At 39.6% G+C, this 18,223-nt stretch overlaps 1 protein-coding gene across 2 annotated transcripts in view; it reads right to left on the bottom strand.

Annotated features, from left to right (window-relative positions):
* LOC126241535 (double-stranded RNA-specific editase 1-like) overlaps positions 1-13,854 on the bottom strand; it is a 38,254-nt gene extending 24,400 nt beyond the window's left edge. Inside the window, exons 1-3 of one of the 2 annotated variants that reach the window (XM_049948013.1) lie at positions 13,720-13,854; positions 13,536-13,634; positions 12,586-12,719 (exon numbers count right to left, since the gene is read on the bottom strand). In XM_049948013.1, the coding sequence (XP_049803970.1) occupies positions 12,586-12,719; positions 13,536-13,575 (174 nt within the window). In that variant the 5' untranslated portion in view covers positions 13,576-13,634; positions 13,720-13,854. The remainder of the gene's footprint in view (positions 1-12,585; positions 12,720-13,535; positions 13,635-13,719) is intronic. The other variant, XM_049948014.1, reaches the window with a different exon arrangement.
* Positions 13,855-18,223: the final 4,369 nt, after the last annotated feature.

Below are 18,223 nucleotides of genomic sequence, written 5' to 3'. Positions count from 1 at the left end.
AAAGTGCAACACAATCTCCAATCCCTGCTTAAAGCCTTGAGCCCTTCCTAGAACCACTCCCCTGAATACATATCCGACACCCAACACACGCAGCTTCTACATGCTCCCCAAAATCCACCCCTGTACACCCTCAGGTGAAAGAATTTCATCCCTCACTGACCACCTCCAATTAATTGCCCATGAACTAGCTTCCCAAGTTAAAGATATCAACCACTTTCTTCACCAATTTCCACCATCCCTACCCCTTTACCTCCTGGATACCTACTTGTCACTGCTGATGCCATCTCCCAAATATACCGACATCACTACTGAATACTATCTTTCCTACTGTCCTTCAGATTCCAAATCCACTACCTCTTTCATCATATAACTAACTAAATCCTAACCCACAACTACTACTTTGAACAGAAGGTATACAAACAAATTCCCTGTACAGCCATGGACACCCACAGGCCACCTTTCTATACCAATCTGTTTATGGGACATACAGAGGAGACCTTCCTAGCCTCCAACAATGCCCCTTGTCTGGCTCAGGTTCATTGATATCTTCATGATATGGACATCCTTATCTTCATTCCTTCAAAAACATTAACACCTTCTCTCCCATCCACTTCGCCTGGTCCTCCTCAACCCAGCATACGTTGATCTCTCTAATGGCTCCATCTGCAACTGTCCACATTAAACCCACCAACCATAAATAGTACCTGCATTTTGACAGCTTTCATTCCTTTCACACCAGAAAGGCCCTCCCACCAAGCCTGGCTGCCTGGGGCCAGCATATCTACTGCAACAAGAGCTCCCTTGCCTATTACACTGAAGATCTCACCAATGCCTTCACAGACAAGCATAACCCCCTCAAAAAACCTAGTCTGCGAACAGATCTCTTATGCCATTCGGCTCACACCCCCACCAGACATGAAGAACCACCCACAAGAGAGATCCCCTTCGTCACCCAGTACTACCCCAGATTGGAACAATTTAACCACATCCTTCGCCAGAATTTTCTCCAGTATAAACCCCGTGAATCAATAAAATGACATTTTTATGTATAGTGCACATGCACACTAAATGTGTACCACTGGCACCACGCAAAACACATCAGGTCTCTCAGCAAAATTTTGAAAAAAAAAAAAAACATTTTTAAGTCAGTACATTCTAGCATGAAAACTGAGTAGAGCTCTCAAAGGCATAAAATCCATTGCTGTCTCACGCAAGTTTCTTCCTGTACTAGCATCATCATCACAACACACAAAATTCTGGACCGCTCATCGTTTTGATGAAACATTTTTACCAATTCATGGTTTCAAGACTCAATTTTTCCCACAGCTATGGTTAAGTTCTGTTAAAAACACTTCTCTTTGAATAGTTTTTGAGCTTCACAAACAATCAGTTACACTGAATGTCCCAGGCAAATTTAATACAGCTGTAATCGTCAAATTTGAATCTGTTTCTTGATATCGTAAGTAATTCAGTTTTAATTAAATCAACAAGCTTGTCCATTCCTGCTGCACTTATTTTCTAGTATTTTTCCTTAGATAGTAAATCAACTTTGAGAACTGTTTGACTCATTTTACATTCTCGTGCACTCTTTTTCTTTGCCACAGGAGAATCTGCTGTGTTCGCCACATGCATGCAGTTTCATAGTGACCTCTAATTCCACTAAAATGTAAATGTCGTGTGACTGGGGCCTTCCGTTGGAAAGACCATTCGCCAGGTGCATGTCTTTCGATCCGACGCCACTTCAGTGACTTACGCATCAATGGGGATGAAATGATGATTAGGACAACACAACACCCAGTCCCTGAGCGGAGAAAATCTCCGACCCAGCAAGGAATCTAACCCGGGTCCTTAGGATTGACATTCTGTTGCACTGACCACTCAGCTACCGGAGGCGGACTGAGTTCTACTGAATGCAGTGTTTAGTTTATCAACGACAGTATTTTCTACAATTATAGTACTTCATCACATTATAATCTGACAATCCACTACCCTAACTTTTGGCATTTACTAACACTGCAATTGCTTTTCTTCTTAAATTGAATTTTTTCTACTCTGTTCTATTGTTAGAATTCAAAATGTTTTTTTTTAATGGACAATTTATGTTTCTTGAAAGAGAGACAACAAACACTTGCAAAAATTCATACTTGTCCAGAAATGTGCTGATGGTGAAGAAAAATAGTTTTTAACCTAACATCTGTTTTCATTTTCAATTTTAAGAGATTTATTTTCAGGAAGTTCAACAGATTGCATGGATTATTTATTCGGCATAGTTTAATAAATTGCATATGCATATCTACATTCCAAAGCAATATAAAAAATCTTAAAAACAATATCTGGTCACATTCATCACAAATATTGTCCCATGTATTATTTAGAGGCTGAGTTGAACTGTCAGAATATGTCATTCACAGCTACATTCACAGTTTTAATATCCAGTACAGTAAATTTGGCCAACATCTTTTTCCTTCAATCAGAAACTGAAGAATTACTAAAATAGTTGATCTATACATACCTATAGACAGTATAAAGTATTATTATTCAGCAGCTTGCAGAAATAAGAGAGCAGTGGTATGACACTGCATTTCTGCATGTGCAACATTGTATTGTTTATTTCTGCACAAATTGTGGAATAAACAATCAGTTCAAGACATGAGATAAATATATTTTTTGCCTGCACACTAAGAAACGTATTTAATCTAGTTTTTGTTACACATTACTTTCAGTTTTTAAAAGCAAAATGGATGGGAAACTGAACACACGGTAAGTAAGCATTTGAATTTTGTTCATCATTTTTGCCTATGAATTGATAACAAAGGAGTGAAAAACCCATTAATTTCATTTTATCATTTGACAGAGTATCTTTTAGAACAAGAATAAAAAGAGTTATTCAATTAACCTTTTCCTTGTCATTGATACTGCTCTTCACATTCTTCTGAATCCTTCACATATTGATGCAAACACAAATAAAATTTTATCAATATTCACTGGTAAATTAGGAAGTAATAAATTACTTTGTGTATCTCAACACACTATTTTCTTCATATGAAAACCAAAATCTGTTAAATTCCAACCCTTTCACAGGATGTAAAATCCAAACAGCTTATGTAACAGTAATATCTTGGCTCATTGATTAGATTCGTAGAAAGAACAAATATGCTAAGTTGTGTCAAAATCTGAGATAATGGATGTCAATCACTGACACAAACTGCAGAAGGTATAGCCTGTCGGTAAACTGAAGAGCGAGCGAGCGAGTCCCCACTCTGCAAACCCAGCTACGTCACAAGGCGCTTCTACTGGCTGTTCCACAACGTAGTGCCCGCCCTGCCGCGGCGCGCGCTTTAAATCTGTGGCGACGCCGTGTGCAGATACGTCTCGGCTGCATTCATTTTTAGACAAATGCATTAAGACCAGAAAGGATACAAAAAACGATAGCTTCTTCCGAAACACAACATTATAGAGTAAATAATGTTAAGATAAGAACGGAAGTAAGGATTGTACTACAAATATAGAACCGAGTGCCTGTTCATGTGAATGTACTGTATGTTCCGCTATTGCTATTCGGAAAACGAACACCATATAACGCAATCAATCTGTAGAATTTAGGGCTTCTTCTTACTCTGTGTTTCTACTGAAAGGTAGAAGTTTTCTTTGAAGGGCTTGCAACACGAAGAGAGTTTAAAAAGTAAGCAGAAATTTATAATTTTGTGTTTTGTATTAGTCCAATTTGCACTACTTCTTTGTCTCTGTCTTCGTAAACATGTCTGAAAAGTATGTGTACAATGTTATGCATATTGGGTATTTACTATGTTGTCAACTGTCAAAAAGGTTACATGTGTTTTGGTAGCATCAATGATTATTTGTTTTGTACAATAACAGATTAGAGAATCTGTATTAAATTTTGTTATAGGAATGGAATAAAGTGGATGAAATTTTTAGAAATATTAAATATTGCTTTTGGTGAGCCTGTTATGAGTAAACCAAGGGCATACAAGTGGCGATTTCACTAAACCATGCGGCTTATTTTCGCGTTCGTTCCTAATGCGTCCTACTGGACAAGGCTGACGTTCGTATAAATTGCAGCCTTTTGATTGGGACTGGTAATATTATCCAACAGTTCTTTTTGGGCCTCCTCTTTAATACACACTGTAATAACATTAGAGACATCGAACGCTCGTTACTCCGCAAATACCTCCTCTTCCTCGTATTCTGCACATTTTATTGCAATTCTAGACGAGTATCCATCACTTTCGGATATCGAAGTATATCAGTAAGTGTACAAATTTAACTGACTGACACTGGCAACTGAAATCCCACGAACAGAAACGATGTATATCACTGCACGCCTATCTACACCGCTAGACAGGTAACGGGCAACACATTTTGGGTGCCCCTGTAGGCCGGTGGCAGCGTTCTTCCGGGAAAGGCCACTTCCCCCACCAAAAGCGCTGCTCGCTCTTGAGTTTACAGACAGACTATAGCTGCATCAATCTGCAAGGCACAATCCAGCATAGTGGGAGGAAAGGTACTTGATTGTGCAGTGGGTGTTTGCTGAGACTCAGCAAGGACCTTCCTGTGGGAGAATGGAACCATTCACATGAGTAATCAAGGAAAATGTCCTCACAATGCAACAATACTAAGCAACTGCTTGAGCTTTTGGTGCAAAAAATGATGGGGAACCGGAAAACTTCACTATGCCATATATGTGAAGATTTGCTTAGTACTGCACTGTCTGTCAGACATTTAAAATTCCTATTGCTGCATGCTTAATGTTTTTTTGCGTATGTTCACACCATGGTGATGATCGCATCCTGTGCCACAATTGGCTGACGGAGGCAAGAAGGGCAGCTGCCATGTTGATTTTAGTGTTCTCGAAGCTCAAGTGTTGAATTTGAATTTTCATATTCAATAGATACATACTTTCCAGCACATAGCTGTTATATTCTGCACTTACAATGACTTGATGACACGTGATTATTTTCTTTTAGTCTGTACATGTTTCAGCATTAGGCTCCATTTAAAGTAACTAAATCAAAAAGAGAAAGCACACAGAGGAACACCAGCAATACCAACACAATACAATATGAAAACATCAGAGCTTACACCTACCAGAATCCTATTGATGCCGTACATGCAAACTGGCCTGTGTGTGGCCATGGAACAATAAGGATATCAGCTCTATCAGATAGCGCGAACATACGAAGACAGCATTGTCTTGCAATGAACAGGGTTTTTGTTTTCTCTCCCAAGAATAATAAGTGAACATTTCACAATCTTAACTACACAAGTGTATACGCTGATACTTTTTATGCAAAAGTATAAAGAATGACAATTATAAGAACAGATACATGCAATGCCATAGCCAATCTATAAACAATGTTAATTGGGATGCACTAGGGGTATTTTTAGTATATCATGTTACATGTCAGTATGTTGTGCCTTGCACCACAAAAGCCCACACAGATTCTAACAACTGCCTGCCCAGCCTAAAGCAATGCCTAAAATTTAAGATGAGCAATAAAAAACAGAATCAAAGCTGTCCGTACAAAAATATTTCAGGCACTGCAAGGCACTACACACCAATTTGCAATAGACAAAAGAATATCCCTAGCGCCTCCTAAGTAATTTATATACACTGATTTTGGCATTTACAGCTTTTTCATATTTTTCTTGTTCTTTGTATACACATTACATAAAGTGGTCATATAACAAAATGTCTACTTTGTGCAATGCCCTTGTATACACTAGTGTACTTCTACGATTGCAAAACGTTCACTTATTTTTGGAAAAAATGTATTTGTTGCAGACAATGCGATCTTTGAAGTTAACATCATGTGGCAGAGCTTTACCGTTCTTCGTTCTGTAGGCACATACAAGGCAGTTTGTACTTTTACTTCATGTGATTAGCTTTGACACAATACCTTGCATCAATAGGCGTTTGGTATGTGCAAGTGCTGTTGGGTTCACATTGTATCCAATTGGTATTGCTGAAGTGTTTCAACATATGCTTTCTCTTTTAGGATTAATTCCTATGATAATGGCCTAATGCTGAAACACTTAAATATTAAAGAAATGTAAATACTTGTGGTAAAAACTAGAGTTTTAACATACTTTTGTATTTATACTTGCATAGAATAAACATATGCAATCTAACTGATTCCCAAAAAATGTGACATTATTGAAATGTACTGTGCTTCAGTGTTGGGAAACGCTATGTTGGTGGCTACACTTCTTACCAGCATGCCAATCTCATGGGTGGAGACAAAGGCTGTCCGCAGATGCGAAGCAGTTTATAATATATTTAAGTCTTGTCTCCCTTTCCTACCAATTTAAGGATGAGGCCTGATAGTTACAGAATTTCACCGCCCTTTTAAGACTGAAATCAGCCTCTGCGAGTATGGTGGGCAGATCTCCATTGAGACTGAGGGCTGCCACAAACTTCAGAGTGGTGGCTCCTTCTGCCAGAGGAGGAAGCTACATGTTAAAGGGTTATGCATGATGGATGCAACTATGAAGCAAAGGCATAGTGTAAGCATTTTGTATTTGCTAATACAATTTTTTCAAAGCCTTGCTTGTTTATTGTTTACTAGTCTCACTAAAATTACTCGATAGTTGACACTTCACATGTTGTAGCTGGTTTCCTCCAACAGAGCAATCAACACCATGCCCAAAACGTAATTTACTTCCAACTCCTTGTCTATCTTTATTTCTTGATGTATTTGCATCCTGAATCCTCAGTATGGTTTTCATCTCTCTCTCTCTCTCTCTCTCTCTCTCTCTCTCACACACACACACACACACACACACACACACACACACTCACTCACTCACTCACACTCTGCTAATGAGCTACACATTTCATACTCTGCATTAACACGGCAAGATGCGATTCACCATCATTTATGCACTTATAATCACAGAGATTGGTTTACATTAGATAATTTGCTGTCATTTCCCTCATTGTACTAAGCTTTTCATCTGCTCTTATTTTTCATCCTAAAATTCATTTCTCGTTTAGAATGTGTTTGGGTTGCCTAAAACCTGCAATCAAGTGCCAACCAGGACTGCTCATTGGTTGGTAACACGGCATCCCTTGTAGCCAGTGTGAGGATAATTTCAGGTAATGAAGGATAGCGAGAAATTAGTTTGGTTTTGCTGCTAAAACTGAAATTTTGTTATGGAAGATGGCTATGCAAACTAACATAATACAGAATTTTTTCGGTCTTGTGTTTGCTCATAGAGATTAGCCTCACGTGCCATGAACAAAGCAACTGATTTTTTCAGGGTGTATACAGGGACAAGGAAAAAAAATTCCCGAATTTTTCCTGGATTTCCCGGTTGAAAACACACTTTTCCCATGTTAAATGATAGTATACTTTTCCTCGGCACTGTAAAACTTATCAGTCCTTTGAATTTTTATGGTTTTATATGCCGACATAGAATTCCCAGGCACTTTAGAAAACGAAACTAAGGGGAGAAAAAACATGTTTTGGAAAGATCTCTGATGTGCAGCAACACGTATGCTGCATATTTTCATGTTTAGAAGGTATAAATTAGAATTCCACCAAACACTGCATGTTACTTTCCAAAGCATTGAAATCGAGATTGCGATGCGCTTTTGTAAGCCAGTCATAGCTTGTATCATGTGATCTCGCCAGCTGAAGACAGCATAGGACACGTGATGTAGTCAGCCAATAGCAATATCACTCTTACATAGTGCGAAACCACAAATAGGAAAAGTTAATGGTTTAAATTAAAATACATAGTGTTGCTACAAGAAAAACAAAGCTTCCACATATAATCGTGGTCTCGAAGATTAATAAGCTGTAAGCTTCCACATATAATGTTGACCTTTTTTGTGCGTGTTACACTTTCAGATATATCACAAATGTGCCAGTAAAATTTTTAATAACGACATAAATTTCTGATCTTATGAGCTCGAAATTCTTCTAGATGGTCGTCCTCAAAGAGTTGATTTTTAATTGAGAGTCAGACGCTCTGTGATTTAAGAAATTCATCGTACATTCTCGCACATTGTTCATCTTGTGTAAAAGTAAATTTACTTTGAAAGTAACACCTTTCAAACAACCATTCGCAATATTTTCCCACGACCTGTTAGAAACTGATTCGTTTCAGCAGTTGCCAGAGAGCGCTAAATAATATGCGCCACTGCTCATGCGCAGCTACGATGACACAGGAAGCTCGTATGTTCGCACGTGTAAAACATTAAAAGATGTTGCACTATGTAACAAAAGAAACAAGACATCAGAGTAAACTTCAAGAGTATCGGAATCTCGTGAATCATACTAAAACGCATAATTCGGCTTAAAGTGCACATTCATATTTCCAGATTCGGATGTAAATTTTCTTGAGAACCAGTACTGTCTGTTATGTCACGCTCATCGGAAGCAATTTGTTGTTAGGAAGCATTGCATAGTCTTCCTAAAGCCTTAGACACACTTTTCTGTTGGCAGACGCTTCTATGAGCACTGTTTTGCTGTTGTATAAGGCGCGTTTCCTTTGCGACTTAAGTTTTATTTTCGTTTTTTCCCTCTAATTCATGTTTTGTTGCTGCAGTATTATTCCGGAGAAGCGGGATACAGTAATATCCTTTGTTGCCAACACTGCTCCACGTTGCACATTAACAGCATATGTGACGTGACCTGCCATGTTTGTGTGTCACCTGTAAGCAAGAGGTAGCCGACAACCTATTTGGCAATACAGTAGCAGCACATGACGGCATCAACTATCAAGTAATTTTAATCTGACTATAGTGATCCATCTCCGCTTCACACAGGCAGCACTAAGTATATATGGCCACAGGACTTTGGTGTAGCAGTAATAATTATATACAAAAGGGTTCTTAGCAATTCAGTCTATCAATGGAAACAGTATTAAAATTCAACAGTAGTTCACAAGATTCGCCTGAACATGAAGACAGAAACCACTTTAACTTATAATATATAAAGACAAATGTCAAATCCAGCTGGATCTTAAATGGCTCCTGCAGTTTGTGCAGTATCGGCTCAAGTCTATGACAATGTCTCCTGTACACAATGAGTGGCATGCTGTCCTTTCCGTAATACTCTAACTAAATTCCAAAATTCTTCATAATACATTATAGGTAAAACCAAATCACGCATAGCTGACGTGGCACAGACTACAGAAAAAGAGTATTCACACCAGCTTTCAAGCTCTTGCTTTCTCCGGAAGTACACAAATTCACACAGACACCCAAATGTACACAACATTTGGTACAGTGGGCTTGTATGTCTTGAGTGCAAATACTGTTTTCTATTGCATTTTTCTATACACCATAGATCAGTCAGCTATAAGGAATAAGGGAAAGTGTGAAGTTATTCACATGAGTACTAAAAGAAATCAGCTAAATTTCAATTACGCGATAAGTCACACAAATCTGAAGGCTGTAAATTCAGCTAAATACTTAGGGATTACAATTACAAATAACCTAAATTGGAACAATCACATAGACAATATTGTGGGTAGAGCAAACCAAAGACTGCAATTCATTGGCACAACACTTAGAACATGCAACAGATCTACTAAAAAGACTGCTTACACCACACTTGTCCGCTCTATTCTAGAGTAGGCCTATTGGTGTGCGGTGTGGGATCCGCATCAGGTGGGATTGATGGATAACATCGAAAAAGTACAAAGGGCAGCTCGTTTTGTATTATCACGAAGCAGGGGAGATAGTGTCACAGACAAGATACGTGAATTGGAGTGGCAATAATCAAAACAAAGGCGTTTTTCGATGCAACAGGATCTTCTCATGAAATTTCAATCACCAGTTATCTCCTCCGACTGCAAAAACATTCTGTTGGCACCCACCTACATAGGGAGAAATGATCTTCACGATAAAATAAGAGAAATCAGGGCTCGCAAAGAAAAATTTAAGTGCTAATTTTTCTCGCGTGCCGTTCCGAGAGTGGAATGGTAGAGAGACAGCTTGAAGTTGGTTGATTGAACCCTCTGTCAGGCACTTCATTGTGAATAGCAGAGTAATCACGTAGATGTAGATTTGTGTGTGTGTGTGTGTGTGTGTGTGTGTGTGTGTGTGCGCGCGCGCGCGCACGCTCCTTTTGTTTATTTATTATCACAACCAAGAATTTCCACTGTTATAAAATCAAATCTTTTCCGTACAAACACTTAGCACCACCCTTACAGTAATGTCCAAAAGAACATGATACAGAGGCCACAAGTTATTTTCTGAGTCAATGCTGATGGAACTAACTGTAGCAGCAGTTTTATGGTTGGAGTCCCAACTTTGAATTTTCATATGTTACACATGCTCTCCTCTGTCTTGTACAAATGAATAGATTAAATATACATTACCTTGACAAAACAGGTACTTTAACTCAGCACACTATGAAGCAACAATTACTATACTCGGGTCAATGAAAGCAACTGATTCCACCCATCGGCTTTAACCCGTGATTTAAGGTTGTCGTGGTGTGCGACATCACGGAGTTTAGTTTGTGAGAGTGGTGTGTCTGATGGTGTGTTTATGGGTAGTGTTATGTGGCGTATGAGGTACATTTGCGCGGTAGCATTGCACGTGTATGGTATCGGTGGTGACTGTGCTTTCAGCGGAACATTTTTCAGTGAGTTAACGATATTGGTTTTGTTATGTCAATGTTATTGTAGTTTTTTTCTGTTTGTTCTGTGCGAAATTTGGTAAGTTGCATTGTTTATGTCTCTGGTAGTTATGGATATGACTGACAAGGTCAACAGTTTTCAGTTGTCGGCAATGATGGGGGACAGTGCGCTGCCTCTAATAAAATACCTTCAGCTATTCGGCCTGTTGGCTGAAGTCGTGAAGGGTCCAGTGTGTCGTGAAGAAATGAGGCTTACTAAAATTCCGGCATCTCGGACCAGGGACGGCTATATCCGGAGATGTTGTAAGGATAACAGGTCAGGGGAAGTGTTCGATTCCAATTTTGATTTTCTAGGTTATTTTTGTGGTAGAATTAGGTGTGATGGTGGTGAAAGTTTTGAGATTTATAGTGTGTGGTATCGGTAGTTGCTGTTGGCCTATAGAGGTCAAGGGAAATGTTCGATTCCAATGAATATTGTTTTTAGTTGAGTTTGGGAAGGTTGTGGTCATTTTATCGTTTGGTTTAGTGGAGTGTGTTTATTATTAGTTTGCCCCCCCCTCCCAAAAAAAAACCCAATTTCATCCTCTTGTCCCGTTGGTTTCATTATATCTTTGGAGGAATGTGTGTTTGATGGTTTTTCAATCTATTTTTGTGTGTTGTCGTCATGTTTACATAATGACGTCATAGTCGCGATACAGGAGTTGTGACATCATGGGTCAAAGCAGATGGGTGGAATTGGACGTTTCCGTTAACCCCTATACTCTGATAAACGAAGTGTCAGATGCTACCACCATACACTGGCAAACCACAAATAATATTTTATTCTGATATGTTCTGGTACAGCCATGGAGAGCTGTCTTTGAACTTGCACCAGGTCGCCAACATCCATAGTAAAAAAGTAACTGCAAACAATGTTGTGAACATTCTCATAATGCAAACAAGTTTCAAACTCAGTGCACAAAGCTAAATTGAACAACATACTACATATATTGATCCGTATTATGAAATGAACTTAAGATTTATAGATCTCTTTCCCAACCAAAACTTACAGAAACACTACTCCCAACTATAGCTGAGTCAGTGTACGTCGATATCCGACAGGTAGCAGGCTGGGATCAGCAGCTTTGTGGCCCTGCCTCAACTAATAACCTGATTTTGTTAACATCTCTACAACAAAACCACCTCATTGTCAAAGCTCTGTGACTGCTGTTTTCCCCTGCAGTGGTTAGCACTTCCCAGTTGAAAGCTGGCAACCGTGCTGCAAGCTATCATCAGGGATCTTATTATCCTAACTTGGCTATAGGAAGGAGGTTAATTTCACAACAATAGTAAACAGTCAGAAACTGAACAGAACTCAGATTAGCGAAGGATGGGGTATTTCTTTTTAATGCCACACTAGCATTGACCCACAGAGGAACTGTAGGAGAGTATCAGCATAGACAATCAACATTAAATTAATCATGTTTTCTAGGCATCCAAGAATGACTTAATCATGTTTTATAGCTTTCTTATAGGTCAAGTTTGTGAAATTTTTAATCTCTTGCATACATTAATAGTTACTAGGTAGAAATAGATCCCAGAGTATAAAACTGAATTATCTACATACAAATACATAAATGGAATTAAATTTTCTACAATGACAGGAAACTTTAACACGTGAGCATAGGAGACACTGTTATTCCCACTGGATGATGAACTAGTGGGGATTAGTCTCACAAATATGAGAAGGAACCAACTGACACGGTGTTAGGAATCAAGCTGGTAACTGCATTTTACATTCATTAATAAGAGAGGGGCCATATAGGCTACTTACGGAATACACACACACACACACACACACACACACACACACACACACACAAACCACATTACAAAAACATTAGCTTCACATACAGACCTCGAAATTCTAGATCTCAAATTATCTAACACAGTAACATCAAATTTAAGCTGCTACTAAACAACTAAGTACCTGCTGCATGCCACCTTGGTTTTGGCTTGAATAATGGCTAGACTGCTGGGAGCTGTAACCTTGTTGATAGGCATTTTGCTGAGGCATGCGTGGTCTAGGAGGGTATGGACCAGGAGAACCTTTTCCTCCCATACCTGTAGTGAAAAAATACAAGTGAGATCCTAGATACAACGGAAACTAATACTTAAAGGTAAAACTGGATACACTATAATCTGGAGAGAATTTAGAAATCAAAACCTATTTGATGCAAAGATGGTCAGGCACACTTAACAATTACACCGCCTTGTTCGAATTTGTTTTCCGACTCCATATTATAAAAATCAATACCTCCGAACTGTTCTCGCGAAAGTTATGAAATGCCGGTACACGTGAAATATATGTTGTCCAAAACAGAGTCATTCAAGCCAAGCTTTGACAAATGGGAAGGGGACGGGGGGCTACAAACGATTACACATAGTGCTACGAAAACCTAAAGTCGTATCAGCCAGATTCGTGGTTAGAAAAATGTCAAACGGTAATCCTAAACTAATACTTTTGATATATTAAACTCAATCTTAATAACTAAAACTGAACACCACACCAAGAGAAAATGGGGGAGGAAGCAGGACCAGCACCAAGTTAACGGTCCAATTAATTCTACCTACGAAGCCACTGTCTTCAGTGTTGTTAAAAAAACTTACATTAACAGTATACATAAAACCGGTATATCAACAATTTCTTCTAAAAACTACATTTAAGATCAATTTTCGATGATACTGTGTTTAAATTACATATTCTTACTTAAAATCAAAATGGTCGCCAAAGGTCCACTCGCTCATAGCACACAAGACCAAGAAATGTAATCGAATATACCCGTGGTATAAAGAATAACGGACGTTCATTCTATTGTTGTACTTAAGTAAAACACTTCTTTTAAGTATAAAAACATTCTGTGTATGATGAAGACTTACCCACACCCTGACCTGTCTGCCGCCTTGTATTGTACGACATGGCGATCGCCCTTTGCAGCTATCAAAAACGAAGATGCAAAAGCGCGGTAGACGCTACACCTACCACAAAATTACATAAATACTCATTACTCTCAATAATTTAATTACTAAAAACAACAAAAAATGCGAACACACTTAAACTTACAGTAATTGCGCCACTATACAAAGCCGGATCGCGTCCCTTAACACCTCTCCGCCGCTTCACTTAAATCAAAGACAATACACATCAGAATTGGAATATCGTGCCTGTTCTGGACAAAATATCGATGATCGATCCTTGTCTACAAAACAAAAAAAGGAACGTATTTGAGTTATATGATAGAATCTGATATTTAGAGTCAATTGCATTTAAAATCTACAATGAGTTCCGCAGCATCACACACTTCTCTTTTATGTTTCAATTCTGTCTATACGCATCACTCCAATCTCTGAATCGCATGCGTATATTGATGCAGACATAGTGCTGAAGCTTGCACTTAATATACCGGTATATTAACGACTTGCCACTATATATTCCCGAAGATACAAATCTAGTTCCTTTTGCTCATTATACAAGTATAGTAATCACACCCCACAGACAGGATTTTGCAGAGCAAATTGTAAATAATGTCTTTCAGAAAAGTGTTAATAGTTTGTGGCAGAACTGCCAGAAAATATTAATATCTTTGCTGTTTTGTACTTCGTTTTTACCTACTTTGGTTGTTGACTATTTGGTGTGAGACATTCGTCATAACTGACCGTGATTGTCGAAAACTATTTCTTTGTGTTTTGATTTATCTTGTGCCAATAAAAATATTACATAGCGAAAGTAAACGGTGTTTTCTGTGTTATAATACACGCCATACTGGTGACTTCCGACGCGCAAAATACGTCCTATTCGACAATGTGGCCGTTTACTTCGACATCTCCACATCGCTCACCTTCCGCTCCTTTTCGGACTACAACATGATACTAATGGTGCCTCTACACTGCCTTTCCCCGGTTTCCTACGCACAAAGCCACCAACGACTGGGGTAAAAATTGGAAGATAAGTATAACGCCGTGGAGTTTTCTCCGTCATCAACAATGCCGTTGTGGACTCTTTCACCTGCTAGGAAATCTTGTTCTACGTTCGTCTATAACAAACCTATCATGAGTGCTGTGCCTAAATTTGTGACTCACAGTGCGTCGTATGCAGTGGCGTAGCGTGGTTGGGGACACAAAATAGTACAATAAACAATAATTTAAACAAATGAAACAAAACGCATCAAATAAAACAACAACGACTACAAATACTTCTACTACTACTACTACTACTACTGCCACTGCCATCGCCACAAATAATATTAACAATAATAATAACTAACTTGTTCAAGAAACGATGACAAATTTGTAGAACTCCATCAGCAAGAGAAGAAGCACTTACATTTTCTTGTACCCAAGTGCAATACGTCTCTCTTTTCTTTCCACGAATAAGTCTATAACTCGGTCTACAAAGATCTAATCACTGGATAGCTCTCCAAGTAGTGACTTTTCTATTGCTAACGTGCTCAAACACGACAGCCGGATGTTAGACATTGAATTGCTTAAATAATTCTCAACTCGTTTAAGAGTACTCGTGCTTCGTTCACTGCTTGCTGTAGTTGCGGGTAGGGTCAAAACCAAAAGCAGGAACTTCGTTGTTTCTTCATAATCGGAATTTAAATCATTGTTGACAATGTACTTTAAGAGGATTCTTGGAGACAAGTGTTTTTCTCATTAGCGTATATTTTACACAGTTCATTTTCAACTCGTTCTTGTTTAAAAAAAAAGGGTACTGTTCTAATAATTGAAGCAGTTTCAACTTTGGGAATTCTTTTTGATAGTTTGGGAAACACTTTTCGTTGAAAAGTTCAACAAACTGAATTTGGGGAAAGTCTTGAAAACTTCTTTCCATCTGAACAATTTGCAAATCCAGTATCTCGTAAGTTAGTGACCTGAGAGATGTCTTTTGACTGTCACAGAATGATAAGTTGCCATTCAAACACTAGCTGCATTTAATGCATTCATCAACGAATGTTTCCGTTACTAATTGTCGTAAGTTTCTCAAAACAGTTATTTCGTCGTGGCAAGCAGTTATACTGACAGATTTTGACTGAATAACATTAAAGAGATGATCAACATAAACAAAGCACCCTCTGTAGAAGCAAAGCAAGTAGACAAACGTAGGATCATCCATCTGTCATTTCATTCCCAAAGCACAGCTGAAAGATTCTTGGTCCCACCGAGAGTCTGTATCATCAAATATATAATTAAAAACACTATATAGTCCTCAGAAATGGCTAGATGTTGAAACTGACCTGGAACGAAAGTCCCAGTGAGTGTTGCTTTCATGTGGCAGTTTAAATCCTGTCTCAGTTAGCAACACAGTTCGTTTTGATGATTTGCTGAAAAATGAATGGATTGCAGTAAGATCACTTACAAACATGCGCCTCCTGCGCCAGCCGTGTTTAAACCAGCCGCCGCGAGTGACGCTTCATAAACACTCCGCCACTCCCGTCCGCTGTGCTATCAAATCTGTTACTCCACAACACAAGAGTGAGAGAATTCCTAAATTACCAAGGTTCACGATGGACAATCCGCATACGTGGTTTATTTTGGCAGAGACTACATTCATCGCCCTAAACATTGATTCAGACAGTGCTAAATTTACTGCTCTTATTAATGCCCTTGAGGGCCACGCTGAGTGAGTACAGGACTTAGTGCTGCCGGCGGCCCACGCAAATCGTTACGCACTGGCAAAGCAACAGATCTGCGAACGTCTAGCTAAGACTACGCAAGAGTCTGTTTTATCCATACTGCAAGATGTACATCTCAAAGACTCGACTACTTCACAACTGTGGCGACGTATCAGAGCAGTCTTCGATAGCAAAACTATGCCAGATGAAGCTTTACTTTCTTTCTGGGTTGCAAAGCTACTGCAAGCTATCCAACTGCAGCTCCTATCACACGATCAGGAACCTCTACAAGCGAAATTATTGCTGGTCGACGCCGCATATAAGATAATCAACAGAAGAAAGTTATCTACGTGTGCCCCCCTCGATATTATGCCCCCCCCCCCCCCCCGCGTGGCAGACGCCGATCTTTCCAAAACAAAAGACAGAGTACACTGGCTGAGCACCAGATTCCACACCGTCCTTCACCATCCCATACCACAGCTTCAAGTGAAGTCCTTCACCCGGTAACAACACAGGATCAGCAAGTTTATCCTCTCTGCTGGTATCACTCCGTTTACGGTAATACAGCTTGCAATGCGCCCAAATACGCACGGCGGGCCGCTATAGGCGCACCGGACCGCACTATGACGTCAAGTCGCCTAACAGATTACAGGCTAGTACTTCCGAATTATTCTCTCGGACGTTTGTATATCCAGGATTTAGCCGATGTGAGCGTCATTCCACGTTCGATGGTCGCTTCTACTATCACGCATTCGCCTCACCAATCAGAGCAGCCAACAATTCCTCGTTAATGGCTTATGGTGTAACGCAACTTCGCATTTATTTCGATGATACACATAATTATGAATGGACATTTTCGGTAGTAGAAATCGACGAGCCAGTATTAGGATTGGACGTCTTAACTGCTCATAACTTTTTTTTGGACTTTATTACACCTGCCCTCTGCTCAGTGGATTTTAAACAAAAATTTTCGGCGAGATTTTCCCTATCCACGCCGACAGAATGCTGTTCGAATACGTCCTGTCAACAAGACAAAGCGACAGTTTCTATTCTATCTGAGGAGGTCAAAGCTGCCGTAGTGAACTTAGTTACGCAACGCCTTGAAATCGACGAACTGTCCGAAGACAATGCAAAGCTACTTCAACGTTGTCATGTCCCGACTGGTGAATTGCGCTGGTTTAGAGTGGAGATCAAGATTAAAAGTAATAACACGCACGAAACTACACGGGACCTGCATACCTCACCGCTGTTTATACGCAGCCACAGCAGCGCCTGCCACGACCCAGACAGCGAAGACCGCCGTCCGCCTTTCATCAAAACACAGAGGCGGAACCTTGCGTGCGTGCGCAACGATCTTTTCGTGCAGTAACACCATAGTCAATGGAACCCCGCCGGCTGTCGCACAGCACAGCTCCGCGGACAACACTGCAGCTTTCACTGAATTACCGTTCAATGATAACGTATTTCAGGTTAGTTCCCTTTCATACTTACCGCGCACCGACGATAACGTCGCTCCTTCCTGCGTCCCTCCACGTATTTCGGCCACATCTATTCACAAAATCAAGTTCATTGCTACGGGCGTCTGTCACAGGCTTAACAGTACTGAAGGACCACCTGTCCGCTCTCGCCCCCGACGCCTGAATGCAAAAAAAAAAAAAAAAAAAAAAAAAAAAAAAAAAAAAAAAAAAACTTAGCGCTGTCAAAGAATGTATTAATGAACTTTTACACTTGGGTATAGTCCGCCCCACGGACAGTGCGTGGTCTTCCCCAACACATGTCGTTCCCAAAACGGACAATTCCTTTCGACTCTGTGGAGACTATAGGCGTTTGAACGCCAGAACAATACTTGATAACTACCCCGTCCCACATCTCCACGATTTTTCACAATCCATGTTCGGCGCCAATTTTTTCTGTGTTAGACTGCAAAAAGGCATACCATCAGATTCTGATGCA

Source organism: Schistocerca nitens, chromosome 1 (genome assembly GCF_023898315.1).
Source record: "Schistocerca nitens isolate TAMUIC-IGC-003100 chromosome 1, iqSchNite1.1, whole genome shotgun sequence".
In the NCBI taxonomy this organism is placed as follows: Eukaryota; Metazoa; Arthropoda; class Insecta; order Orthoptera; family Acrididae; genus Schistocerca; species Schistocerca nitens.
This window is presented reverse-complemented; position numbering and strand designations above follow the sequence as displayed.